Raw genomic sequence first — 14060 nt, 5'->3', positions numbered from 1 at the left:
ATAAATAAATAAATAAATAAATACTAGGAATTTTATAACTGGCATGAAAATAAAAATAAAATAAAAGTTATATCCTCTTTTAAAATATCAACCAAATTGTAGGAGAAATATAAAATAGAGTACAAAATAAAAAAATAAAGCTATTTTATCAAATAAATAATTAAAGTGCAGAGAAAGGTACTGGGAAGGAAAACACAGCAAAGTAATTATGTAAGACAGCTTTATCTGAACACAGGGTAAAAACAAAAAGAACTATAAATGAATACCATATTTAGTATCTTTACATTTCATATGAAATGGACTAATAATTTTAACACTAATTTATATACACGATAATGAAGTCAAATTTAAAGATGTGTAGTTAGTGTAGCTAGATAAATCAGGTCTGATACCAAGTCTAATAAAGAAAATGAAGTCGGATCTGAGCCCGGAGAAATCAGAACTACACCTGGGAGATTGAAATATTAATGTCCCCAAGCTAAAGAACTATTAATGAAGTAGCTCCCAGCAAATAGGAAGGTGCTGATCAAATCCCCCTAGGCCCTTTCTGCCCAGGTCTCTCCCCATTGGCCCACTTATTTTCCACCTTTTGGCCTTCCCACCCGAACTCCCAACCCAGGCAGGATAGAGGGAAATAAGCAAAATACAGGACAGAAATGTAGGAAGACAAGAAGACCTTAGATATAAAGGGATAAGAGCTCAGATCCCTTTGGGGGGGTGTGTCTTCTCTGCTATCCTTTTTTTTTTCCCCAGAGAGAGAGAGAGAGAGAGAGAATTTTTTTAATATTTATTTTTTAGTTTTCAGTGGACACAATATCTTTATTTTTTTATTTTTATGTGGTGCTGAGGATCGACCCCAGGGCCCCGCACATGCCAGGTGAGCGCGTTACCGCTTGAGCCATATCCCCAGCCCCTCTCCTATTCTTTAATAAAGCCTTTTACTTTCCACTCTACACTTTCCTCAGGTGCTTCTCTGGTGTTATACAGCATTCTGGGAAGCAAGGACTCTCCTGGTAACCAGCAGTATCAACAGAGTGAAATGGATAAGTAAATACCTCAGTCTTAACTTTGCCATATACACAAGTCTGGATATCTGCCACATAGCATGATGACCATGGGCAACATGTTCTGGGATGTACCTGCAGTTGGCTGGGACAGCAGACCCTAAGGTCTCCTCACGCACATGTTAACTATGTGAGATGATGACTATGGTGATTATCTTGACTGCACTGATCATTTCAAATGTGCACACATATCAATCACCAATGTGTGTGATACAGCTATAAATTAGCTAAATCCCATTGAAGGATTGGCTGGAGCCTACAAAGCCCAGCAGTGTTCGCCCTACAACAGGAGCCAAGACTGTATCCTAGCCCAACAGTGGGAACTACTGTACACCACATCCCTGCATAAAGAGAGTCAATGCTGGGGCCCACTGCCACACCTATCCCTTTCCCTTGCTTCCACTTGAAGACTCCTCTTAACAAGTGACACCTCATACCCAAGGCAAGTCACCACCACACTGTCCACCCTGGGTCCAAGCTGTGAAGAGCTTCTCTGTGCCCCAGGATGGCAATCAATGCTAATCCCTGTCCCTCACCCCAACTCCCCAGAATACAGGTCTTGAGATGTGCACTATCATTTTGGAGACCAAGCAGATGTGGGGCTCCCCGAGCTCAAAAATTAGAATTTGGACTATGCTGTGCAAAAGCAGCCTAAGGACCACAAAAACCATTGCTTTGCAGGAGCAGAGCTGAACCTTAGATTCTCAGTGGCTGATGAGAAACTGATGTGACTCCATTATAAAAAAAATTAAAAAAAAAATTAAACCAGCGTCTACCTTAAGGCCTGTCCAAAGTGACCCTTGTCCTTGGAAAAACCCACAGAGCGTTCTTAGGCACTAGCCACCCTGCTGAGTTGTTTGTCTGTTAACAGGAGAGATCTGCAGCGCCAAGTGTCCCTGACTCAGTTACACTAGCGCCTGGAAAGACCAAAGAATGTTTGAGGCCTAAATGCCTGACCTTGAAGACTCATAACAACCCCCTAGCAACTACCATCAGCGGAAGAAAGGGAAAATACTTGGAATGCCAGGTGACACCCCCCCCAACCCCCCCCAAAGTAGCCTCAGCGATTGATAACATGTTAGGAAACCATGTAGTTTAGCATGTACACCTCTCACGGATTAAACCAATCAGTTCAAACGAATCCACCTCTTGTTCTAATCAATCACCCCTACCCAACTTGTTCCCACCAATGAATGTAGTAATCAATGCTAAGAGTTGTTTTTGATTTTCCCACGGTATGGACTGATTTGCTGTGTGATGCTTAGAGTATCCCAAAAAAACTATAAAATCTCACTGAACAAAGGACCAGGACTCACTCCTCGAAACCGCTGCATCAGAAACGGTTGTGAGTCCAGGCTCAAGCTTGCATTAAAGACCCTGTGTGCTTGGCATCAGATTGGGCTTCTGATGATCTTTTAGGGTCCTCCAAATCCGGCATTACACTGATACATTTTTCGACCTCCAAAAAGAGATCCCTTGGGTCCCACCAAGCATTCCAAGACCGAAATGAGGTGCCATATGTTCCACAGAAGCAATGTCACCACCACCACAATGTTCCTTATCATTAGGATGTGAAGTCCAGATATTTCCACAAGAGCAGGATCCCAGCTATCCCTGCGCTCTGCCTGGAGACCAGGGAACTGAGCCCACTGAAGCTAGATCTCATCGATGCCATGTGCAGGTAGAGCAGGAATGGGAGGAATACAGGAAAAGATGGCAGGCATACACCATAGCCAGAAAAGGCAGAGAAAGAATGGTCTTGAGCCCAGGTGGAGTTGGGCTGATTCTGGCTTCTGGATTGTAGAAATGTGGGAAATGGAGTGTGTGTCTTGAGCCTCTTGTGGATAGAATTTGGATGCAGCACTGAAGCGACTTCCTCAGGATGGCGTGAGTCTTCCTCCATAATGCAGCAAACCCTGTCCTCTACCTTCAGCATACCAACACTAGTGTTTTTAAATGCTTTCAGATCAATTATTTTGGTGATACTAGTTTTCCAAATATAAACTGCTACTTAAGGCAACATGCAATCTGCTTCTGCCCCTCCTCTAAATTTCACCCAAGTCTTTTTCACATTTATATTATAACTTGAGTGTCAGTTCATAGCCTTCAACAGTGGAATGCTGGTGAACATGCATCTCTGGAGGGAAAGATGCAGACTAGCAGAACTAGTGATGCCTCATGATTTCAAGCCACTCACTGTGCCACTGAGAGGGTGGGGTCTAATGTGTACTCACCATCAGCAAGTGGTAGCCTCCACACATCCCTGGCTATGGCACACTAAACTAGCCACCAGGAAGCCCACCTTTCTCTAAAACTAACTTTAAACAAGTAGGAGTGTCACATATAATCATTAATGAACAGACATTTCAGAAAGGAGTATGAAATAAAATTCTATGCTATGACACAATTTATTTCCTCCTATAATGGATATAAAAATCTAGTAGAACACTAATACATTACTGGTGGAACTGTAAATTCATGCAACCACTCTGGAAAGCAGTATAAAGATTCCTCAAAAAAAATAGGCATGGAACCACCATTTGACCAAGTTATCCTACTTCTCAGAATAAACCCAAAGGGCTCAAAATCATCATACTACAGTGACATAGCCATATCAATGTTTATAGCAGGTCAATTCACAATAGCCAAGCTATGGAGCCAACCTAGGTGCCCTTCAACAGATGAATGGATAAAGAAAATGTGGTATTTATACACAGTGAAATACTACTCGGTTAAAGAAAATGAAATATTACTCAGCCTTAAAAAAGAATGACTTTATGACATTTGCAGTAAATGGATGGAGACTATCATGCTAAGTGAAATAAGCCAGTTCCAAAAAGCCAAAAGTCCAATGCTTTCTCTGATATGTGGATGCTAACCTACAGTAAGGTTGGGGGTAGGGGAAATAGAAGTCCAGTAGATTAGACAGAGGGGAATGAAGAAAAGGGAGGGAGGATAGGAAAAGGAAACTCAGTGGAATGAATCTGACATAACTTTCCAATGTACAGAGATGAATACACCACAGTGAATCCCACCATCATGCACATCCTCAAGAATGGGGTCCTAATTAGAATAAATATATTCCATGCTTGTATAATTATATCAAAATGGATTCTACTGTCATGTATTAAAAAATCAATAAAAAAGAAAAAGGACTATAAAAAGTCTTTATTTTTTGAAAGGAGGTAAAACTTATAGAAACTACATAAACAAATGTTTGCTATAATTCATTCAAAAATTTTATAAAAATTAAACAAATGGATATATAAAAGTATCAGTTCCATAAAAACATTAATTAGAAAAGAATTAAGAAAGGTGTCAGTTACCTTAGAAGAATGTCACAACTTAGTCAAGGACAAAGAAAGCAGGTTCCTTCAAGTACAAAAGTCATTATAATTTTTTGAAATTTTTTAATTTGTTTTAATTAGTTATACATGACAGTAGACTGCATTTATGCACTTTGATATATCATAATAGATGGGATATAATTTCCCACTTTTCTGAGTGTACCTGTTGTAGAATCACTTTGGTCATGCTGTCAGATATATACATAAAGTAATAATGTTTGTTTCATTCTTCTGTCCTTCCTGTCCACACCCCTCCTCTCCCTTCCCTCTACCTAATCTAAGGTAACTCTGTGGGAGTACCAAAGCCATTATAATTAACACAAGAAGACACCCACCTGGCCTCCTTGTTTATCTGATCTCCGTACCCCACTGTCTTCACAACTGTCAGTTTCAGTTGAACCTTGCTTTCCTGAAGTTCATATGTCTGAATTTTGAGTCCAACATTCGAATAAAAATGTGAGGATTTTTTATCTTTCAAATTAGTATTAAACAACGTATTAATCAGTGTTGATTTTCCAATTCCAGTTTCTCCTGTAACCGACATAGAAAGGTCATCGCAGTGGCATAAGACGGGTTAGCAGGGACACTGAACACCATAGTGGCTGGAAGGGCCCTCAAGCCTATAAAAGTCAAACTCAGAGCAAAGGGTGGATGATGGCCAGGGGCTGGGAAAGGGCCGGGAGGGGGGCTGGGAGAGGGCTGGGATGGGGGGACTGGGAAGGGGGACTGGGAGAGGGGCTGGGAAAAGGGCTGGGAGAGGGGTTGAGAGGGGGCTGGGAGAGGAGAGGGGGTGTGGGGGTCCTAGGGAGAGAACCCTGGCAGAAGGCTGGGAGAGGCTGAAGCACCGCTGACCACTGAAGCACACATTTCAGAGAAGAGAAGCATCTGTGAGAGTAACCTTCCAGCAGGAAGGCCATAGTTAACAGGAAAGTATTGTGTCTCAAAATAACTCAAAGAAAAACTTCAATGTCTCACAATGGAAACTAATAAGTAAGTGAGATGATGACTTTGTTACTTAGCTTAATTTAATCATTCTGATATTCATATACCAAAACTCCACATTGTACTCTATAAATGTATATAATTTGTTAATTGAAAATTATATTAATCTTAATAAGTGGTCCCAAATACTTGAAAGACAAATGTCTCTGGAAGTGGATGTGCTAGTCATGATTCCTTTCTTCATGGACACAGCAGAGAAAGAAAATGCACACTAACCTACTACACTTAAAATTCTGAAACCTTTAAAATTTGACATAGGCTAAGGAGTGAGAAACTGATACAAAATAATAAAATATTCCTAACAGAATCAGTATGATGAAGTTTAAGTCGAAATGAAGATGAGAAAAGAGGAAACAGGTCAGTTATAGTGTCTGGCACTTACCCACACAGAGAATATTGAAAGAGAACCCTTGATGGATGGATCTGTTCACCAGCTGGTAGGGCAGACACTCAAAACCAAAATGCCCAATGGTGGTCAAGCAACGGATATTTTCTTTTTGCTTTAAGAAAAGAAAAATTTTTAAGTTTTCAATTAGAAGAGGAAACAAAACCATTTGAAAGAACAATAATGATAACATGAAGGAAAATAGAATTATCACTTGATTATCACACCTCAGACTCTCAAGATGCAAATGTATTCAGTAAGCTTGTGCAAAAGGAAGTCTGTGCAGAAACACAGATATTGCCACAATTGTCACAAACTAACTAAATCTAGCTCCAATCACAAATTAGACACGTTTCTAAATTTAAAAAGAAATAGGGAAAGAAGCAAATGCCTGACAAAACCCCAACCTGTTATTCTAAAACAATAATTTTTTCTACTAACAAGGAAAACTTTAAAATTCTTTTTCTTATATATATTAGGATTTAACATATATATGTAATATATATGTTAACATATATATGTTTTATATATATATATATATATATATATATACTTAACACATGTTTACATATGTAAAGTAACCAAAATCAATTTGAAATTTAAATAAAACAAATCAAATTACTTTTGCCTCAAATGGCCAGCTAGGCCTCTCCATGCCTTAGCCATGCAGAGGGTGCTGCCCAGGACAGGGAGTGCTCACTGTCCCTTGACAGTCAGGAAGGGACAGCTGGGTCCCACGGCAGCTCTATTTTCAGCTTTGGGAGCATCCACAGGGGCTGTTCCAGTTCCCATTCCCACCCGAAGTGCACCTTTTCTCCACCTTGTGTCCAGCCATGGCTGTTCTGTGAGCTTTTGAAAGCGGCCACTCTAACCAGGTCAGATGGTGTCTCCTGGAGGTATTGCTTTGCATTTCCCTGACACCCAATGATACTGAGCAGTTTTCAGATATTTATTGGCCATTTGTATTTCTCCTTTGATAAAGTGTCTATTAAGATCATTTGCCTTTTTAAAATTAAATTACTTGGGTTTTGTGAAGTTTTTGAGCTATTTTTGTATTATTGACATTAACTCTCTTTTGGATGATTATCTGGAACTTTTTTTTTTTTTTTTTGATACTGGGAATGGAACCCAGGGGCACTTAACCACTGAGCCACATTCCCAGCCTGAATGAACATCTTGAAGTGTTTCCCCCATGTTTTCCTCCAGTAGTTTCAGAGTTTCTGTTCTTAATTTAAGGCTTTTGATTCTTTTTAAATCATTTTTCTACAGGGTGACAGATAGGGACCAAGCTTAAAATGCACCTTTCCCAGCAACATGTGTCTTTCCCAGTGTCTAGCATTTCTAAGAGTCAGTTATCCTGGGTGCACGGGTTAATTTTTAGGTTCCTTTATCTGTTTCATCAGGTGCTGGGCCTGTTTTTATGCCAATGTCACACTGTTCTCATCCTTTGCTGCATGGGCTAGATACTACCACTGTGATGGAAAGTGGCCGCCACAGAGGGGGCATCAGGTTTGGACAACCACAACCAGTCGTGTGAAGACTCACGCCACCTCCATGACTGAGGGCAGGTGCATCAAGCTGCACCACATCTTCAGTCTCACAACCACTTGGAAGCACAAAAGACCCTGAATAACTGAAGCTGGAAGCATCCCAATACATACAATAGAAGCCCAATAACCAAAAGAACAGGATAGTGGCATAAAAGCAGACCACAGACCAATGGAACAGAGCAAAGAACACAGAAATAAACCAATGCATCTATGCTGACTTCACAAAAGTGCCAAAGGCATGCATTGAAGAAAACAGACTATTCAACAAATGGTGCTGAGAAAGCTGGATATCCACATAAGGATGATTGAAACGTGACCCTCACTTCTCACCCTGTGTAGAACTCACAATGAACCAGACATACAATGAGATGCAAAAGGCTGAAAGTCCTGTAAGAAGACAGAATGAAAATTTTCAAAACATTGGTACAGGCACTGCTTTTCTGAACAGGACCCCCCAAAGCACAGGAAACAAAAGCAAAAACTGACAGAGTTGTGTTAAACAAAAAGCTTCTTCACAGCAAAGAAAACGAGGAGGGAAGAGACAATCTACAAAATGGGAGAAAATATTTGCCAACTATTTACCTAACAGAGAGTTAATATCTAAAGTATACAAAGAATAAAAAAATAACAAAAAAATCAAACAATATAATCTAAAAATGGGCAAATGATATTGGACAAATTAAATTGTTATACTGTATATTGTGTGCATGTGCAAATATGCAATAACAAATCCCATCAGTATGTATGACCATAATGCACCAATAAAATGTAAAGAAAATAGAAATGGTAAAAGTGATTAGAAAAAATTAAAAATAAAAATGGGCATATTTTCTGAACAGACACTTCTCAAAAGAAGAAATACAAATGTCCAGTAAATATATGGACACTTACTCAATAGCATTAGCCATTAGGACAATGCAAATCAACCCTAAATGAGATATCATCTTGCCTTAGCAAAAATGGCTATTATCAAAAATATAACAAATGCTGGTGAGGATGCAGAGAAAAAAGGAAACTTCATACACTGTTGGTGGAAATGTAAATTGGTCTAAACACCATGGAGAACAGCAAAAATGCTCCTCCTCAAAAAGCTAAAAATAGAACTACCATATAAAGGAATTGAAGTCAGCATACCAAAGAGATGTTGTGGCATCACTATTCACAAGAGCTAAAATCTGGAATCAGTCAAGTGCTCATCCACAAATATGTGTGGATACAGAAATACAGCATACATACACAATGGAAGATTATGTGGTCCTAGAGCATGAAATCCTATCATATGTGGCAAAATGGATGGAACAGGTAGACCTCGTGTTAAACGAAATAAGCCAGACACAGAAAGATAAGTAGCACATATTCTCTCACATGTGATAGCTACAAAAAGAAAAAAGAAAAAAAATATCAACCTGAACATGGAATAGTGATTCCTAAAGGTGGAAAATGGCAAGGGAGGGGCTAGGGTTGTGGCTCAGTGGTAGAGTGCTTGCCTAGCATGTGTGAGGCACTGGGTTCAATTCTCGGCACCGCATATAAAAAGATAAAATGAAGTCTATTGACAACTAAAAGTAAAAAATTTTTAAAAAATGGCAAGGGAGAGAGGGTCAACAAAGAAAGGTTCAATCTGATGAAATATCATGATGAGCAGAGTCCTCACCACAAGCCATAAATAGTGGAGCCACCAAGGACTGAACTTCTGAAACTGTGAGCCAAAGTAACCCTTTCCTCTTGTAAGCTGCTCACCTCGGGTGTTTTGTCACAGTGATGCAAAGCTGACTAGCACACCTGTTGGTAGGTTCTAGAATTTTAATTTTTCTTTGATTTTAATTAGGAATGGTCTTTTTCACTAACAAGAACAACATATATGAATGTACCACAGTGAATCTCACCACTGTGTACCTCCACAAGAAATTAATTTTAAAAAGATAACTATGGATAAATGACAGAAAGATGAGTAGAGGGAAGGGAGCAGGGGAGAGAAGGAGAAAGAGAAGTATTGGGAACTGAATCAGAATAAGACATAGTCCATGCTTTTATAATTATATCAAAATGGGTTCTACTGTTGTGTATAACTAAAAAGAACCAGTAAAAAATGAAAAAAAAGAAATATGTAATAAATATTTAAACTATCACTGATGTTTATGTCTAGTCAATATAAAAGACAATTCAGATTGTGATTCAGTGGTATAGAGCACTTGCCTAGCATGCATGAGGCACTGGGTTCAATCCTCAACACCACATAAATGTAAAATAAAGATATTGTGTCCACCTAAAACTAAAAAATAATTTAAAAAAAAAAAAGCCAATTCGGAAGTGAATAGCCTCTTCCACGAAGTGCTTCCGCCATGATGACCTGCCTCACCACAGACCCAAGAGTAATGGGGTCAAGCAGTTAAACTGCAACCTACAAAACTCTGAGCCAAAATAAACCTTTTCTTTTCATTAAAAAAAAAAAAGCCAATTCATCACCAAACGTAACAAGCCTTTCTCATCTAAAAGCAAATCTGATTACTCAGTCAATACTTAGAAACTGTACAATTTTATTGAAGTACAAGGGAAGAATTGCATTGGAAAGATATACTTAACTATATCTTCATCATTTGGTATATGTGAGGGTATGCGCTTTGTTTTTTCTGCCATGCCAGGTTGAAAGAACTGAAATGAAAAGACAAGACATTTTCAGATTTACTCACCAAGGTTAAGTTCCTAGCATGACCAGGCACAGGGAGTCCAAGACAGACACTACCACAAGTGTCAGCTTTCCATGTACACTGATGACTTGGTTCAAGTTGCAGCTGTCTTGTTAGACAGGCTTGCACATAATAAATAACACAGCATTCAAGGTAGGACTTAGAAGAAAACATTCAGTCACAAACAGAAACATGCCAGGAAGGCTCATCTCCTTTTAAAATCAAGAGGACAAGGCTGTTCTTTCTCAGAGGACTCTCTGGCCATGAGAAAGGAAAGTGGAGAACCTTGCTGAACACTGTGCTGGAGCAATGAGAAGCACACTCAGCATTGCTTAGCTTTCTGGCTCCTTGTGTTAGACGGGCCCCTGGCTGAGACTCAGGAGTGTGGAGCTTGCAAAGCTTGTGGAAGCAAGGGCCTGGGGAGCTGAACCGAAGCCCCTATGTTACCAGTGCTGTGCTGGGGGCTGTCGCCTCACCTCCCCTAGTACTGACACATTCTCCTTAGTCCTGGTCCTGGGGCAGGCGAAAACTCCACATTCAGAAACACTATATGACTTACCTGCCCAGAGCTTCAGATGTGAGCAGACACAGGCTCCACTGACTCCCCAACTGCTCTTCTTTCTTCTGCCCTCAAAAGTGGCCAGATTGATATGCCTGAGTTTGCAACAGTTGGGAACAAGGAGGGGAGGGACAAAGGACAGGCTGTGCCAGGCTTCCTGAGAACACTGTGCTACCCTATTTTTGAGTACATCACAAAGATACTCAATATGAGATACATTTTAAGGCTAATGGATAAAACAAGAAGAAAAGCAAACTTAAGAACACTGCTCCAACCCACACCTCTTCCTTTGCTCTGCCCAAGGAGCACCCACCTCAATTTAGAAATCAGTCCTACCTTTTTCCTTGCTGTTAAGTAGGGTTCTCTAGTTAGACTGTTATGTTCTGCTGTACAGTTTATTCTCATCTAGTGTCTAGAAACTTACTGCTGGTCAGTGCAATGATCTCCAGTCCTTAACTGGAATTGATAATAAACTAAACCACTGAGAGAGAGGTCAGAGGTTGCTTCTTAATTTCTTTTGTTTATCCTCTTGCAGAGTTTGAAGTAACTACAAATTGGAAAGTCTCTATCTCTGTCTAACTGCTGATCGGGCAGTATGTCTGCTAAAGGTGGCTTGAAAACTAGATATGCAAATTATCTTGTGCTTAAAAGTGTAATTACCAATGCATTAGTAAATAGAATATTCTAAGTTAGAATATTCCAATAAAATTTTCTTCTCACCTAAGTCTAGGGAAGAAGTTCTCTGAATTTGGTCCCTGGCACCTAGGAATCCCTACAATTCTTTCAGGGTGCCCGTGAAAGCAGTGTCACCTGCTGTCCCCACCCCTTGTCATTCACACAAGAAAAGTAGAAGAAGCCGATCACCCATGAAGTACATACGTTGTACTAAGTGTCTTGAGGAAAACAGGTGATGTGATTGACCTTAAGAAATGGTGACACCCTTCTCACGGGCCATTCTAACCACACAAACAACAGACAAACTTTGGTTATTCAGGCCTCTGTATTCCTAAAACAGTTTCTTGAAGATTCACTGTGATTTGTAACATCAAGGAAAATAGCTGGACCCAGGATGGTGGAATTCCTGACCCAGGGTCCGCCTCCCCCTCCACAGAAAATAACCACAGTAACAAATGCACAGACACATTTTGAGGTTAGTGGCCGTGGGAGGACATGGAAATCAGCAGGGAGGATATTGGAACCTTGAAAGATCTGGAGACCTAGAACAACAGCATGAAAAGAGAAACAAAATATCCTCGCCTCTGCCAGCCAGCTCACATCAGAAAGAGGAGTTCCCCCTTGGCAGGATTGAGGGTGAAGGAGAGGGTCCTGGGAACTTCCCAGCACAGATGCTGATGATCTCACTTCATCTCTGGGAATGACATGATTTCCACAGTGGCAGCTCACTGAAGCAAGTCACCTGAATCTGTTGTACGGTAGCCTTGCTTTGGAAAAATATCCAATATCCTATCCTACGAAAAGCCTGGGTGCCATAGCCAAAAGTCGTGTTGAGCAGAAAGTGCCTGACCTGGGCTGCATGTGTGGTCAGAAGCCACCACAAAACCCCGTCTGGAAACACACAGTCCATTGTGCTGGCCGGGCAGGTGACCACCGCACACACCCAGCTGGACTGAAGGGACTGTGACCAAAGCACTGGGTGTCCTGTGCTATAGAGAACCAGTTCATGACACAGACAATACAATACAGAGCACTGCCCTAACAGACCAGAGCTGGAGGAACTGCCTTCTGAGGCCCAGGAAGTGTCTGTTCTGGAGAGATTAGATCAACACACCCCACAGCATGGCCATTGCTGATCTCTGCTGAGAGTCTGGAGCCTCCCAGGAGTTCTCCTCCAGGAGCAGGGGAGCCAATCCCTCACCCCTCTGCTGCCCACCAACACAGCCTTCCCAGGCTGAGTCGCTGAGAGTATTCCCACCCACCTCAGATGGTCACGTGAGCTGCCAGACCCAAAGGGAAAGCCAGTTGGGCTCCCCTTGGCTTTTCTGACAGAATCCCCCTAATACAACTTTCTCTGTACATCTTTTGCTCCCGTTTCTTTAGCTACACAGTAGGCACTTGCCAGGACAGTGTGACCATGTTTTCTATGACCTCCCAGCTCCACAACAGCAGCTGCAGCATGGCCTCCTCCAGATGCTCCTGCCTCAGCTCTCTGCAGCCAGTGGAGAAACAGACAGCATTTGCAAACACCTCTTCTCAGTGCAGCCTCTGGATCAGCTAAGTCCAGGCTGCCTTCCTGATTCCAGGTGTTTCTGTCCACATCTGTCCATTGTGTCTCCCTCTGTGGTGAACTAGTGCTGCAGCCGAAGACGCTGCTACACCTGGGTCAGCTCCAAAGTAGTCTTTCTTCTTTTTCAATGTGCCCAAATTTCTGAGTCCCTAAGACACTCTAACTGTTCAGTACTGAGTTTTAGTGCTGAAATTCCTCTTTCATCCACCTGGCTGAGAAATATACCCTGTTGCATCCCACGACTAAACCAGTAAGGATCACTCCAAGTGAACTGTGCTGGCACACTGGGCTGGCACGAAATAATCAAACAGAGAGAAATATCTTTTTTGGGGGGTAGGGGGGGTTCTGTGATGGCTCCTCTGACCTAGCTCCCATAAAGGAGGCAAGGCAGGCAAGGCAGATAAGAAAAAGAGGGAGAGCGTGCCTCAAAACTGGGTTTTATTGGGGGATGCTGTTCCATGGAATATTCTATCCCAAAAAGGGCAAAGGGGTAGGATTATAAAGGAATAGGTGAGTGTAACTCAACCCCAGCCCCAGCGGGGTGACACTTACACCTTGTTATCTGAGCGGGGATAACACTCAAATTACTGACACTGAAGGCAATAATTGGTCAGAATCCAGTGCATCAGTACTTAAAGATGTCTGCATCCAGGGCAGCACCCACTGCACCTGAATCCCAAGCAACTGGAAATGCCAGCTTCCTCCAGCCCACCATCTTGAATCCTGTGTGTGGAATTAGAATGCAATATTAAAACAACAAGAAAATAGAAGGGGACCTGTAGAGAACAGGAGGATTATTATGGAGCTGGAAGAGGGACAGGAAAGAGGAAGTAGTTGGTACTTAAATGGAACAAAGAAGGTACATAAAGAGTTGGGACTGTAGCTCAGTGGTAGAGAGCTTGCCCAGCATGTATGAGACACCACATATAAATAAATAAAATAAAGGTCCATTGACAACTAAAAAATACATATTTAAAAAAAAGAAGGTACATACACAATATGCCACAATGAACCCCACTGTTATGTTTAACAAAATACACTAATAAAAACATTACAAAGAAAATCTCTCTGAAGGTCTGACCTTTCATCAGAAACTCCTGTAACACACAAGAATAAATCTGGCAGGTTCTGTAGGGCAGCTGGCTGAAGCTCCATATCCAGCCCTCCTCCCCAGTGCTACGTTCAGTGGGATTAGTCATACTTGCAGTTCTCCAGGAAAAA

At 41.3% G+C, this 14060-nt stretch overlaps 1 protein-coding gene across 3 annotated transcripts in view; it reads right to left on the bottom strand.

Moving 5' to 3' along the window:
• The window catches only part of Septin14 (septin 14), a 44831-nt gene extending 33408 nt beyond the window's left edge, over window positions 1-11423 (bottom strand). For 2 of the 3 annotated variants that reach the window (XM_078023990.1, XM_040276713.2), the window contains exons 1-2: window positions 5796-6268; window positions 4747-4942 (exon numbers count right to left, since the gene is read on the bottom strand). In XM_078023990.1, coding sequence (XP_077880116.1) covers window positions 4747-4942; window positions 5796-5991 — 392 coding nt within the window. In that variant the 5' untranslated portion in view covers window positions 5992-6268. Of the gene's footprint in view, window positions 1-4746; window positions 4943-5795; window positions 6269-9931; window positions 10001-10594 lie in introns of those variants that run through there. The other variant, XM_005328559.3, reaches the window with a different exon arrangement.
• Window positions 11424-14060: the final 2637 nt, after the last annotated feature.

This window comes from Ictidomys tridecemlineatus, chromosome 10 (genome assembly GCF_052094955.1).
Source record: "Ictidomys tridecemlineatus isolate mIctTri1 chromosome 10, mIctTri1.hap1, whole genome shotgun sequence".
NCBI lineage: Eukaryota > Metazoa > Chordata > Mammalia > Rodentia > Sciuridae > Ictidomys > Ictidomys tridecemlineatus.
Note: the sequence above shows the minus strand (reverse complement) of the source record. Positions and strands in the feature narration are given on the sequence as shown.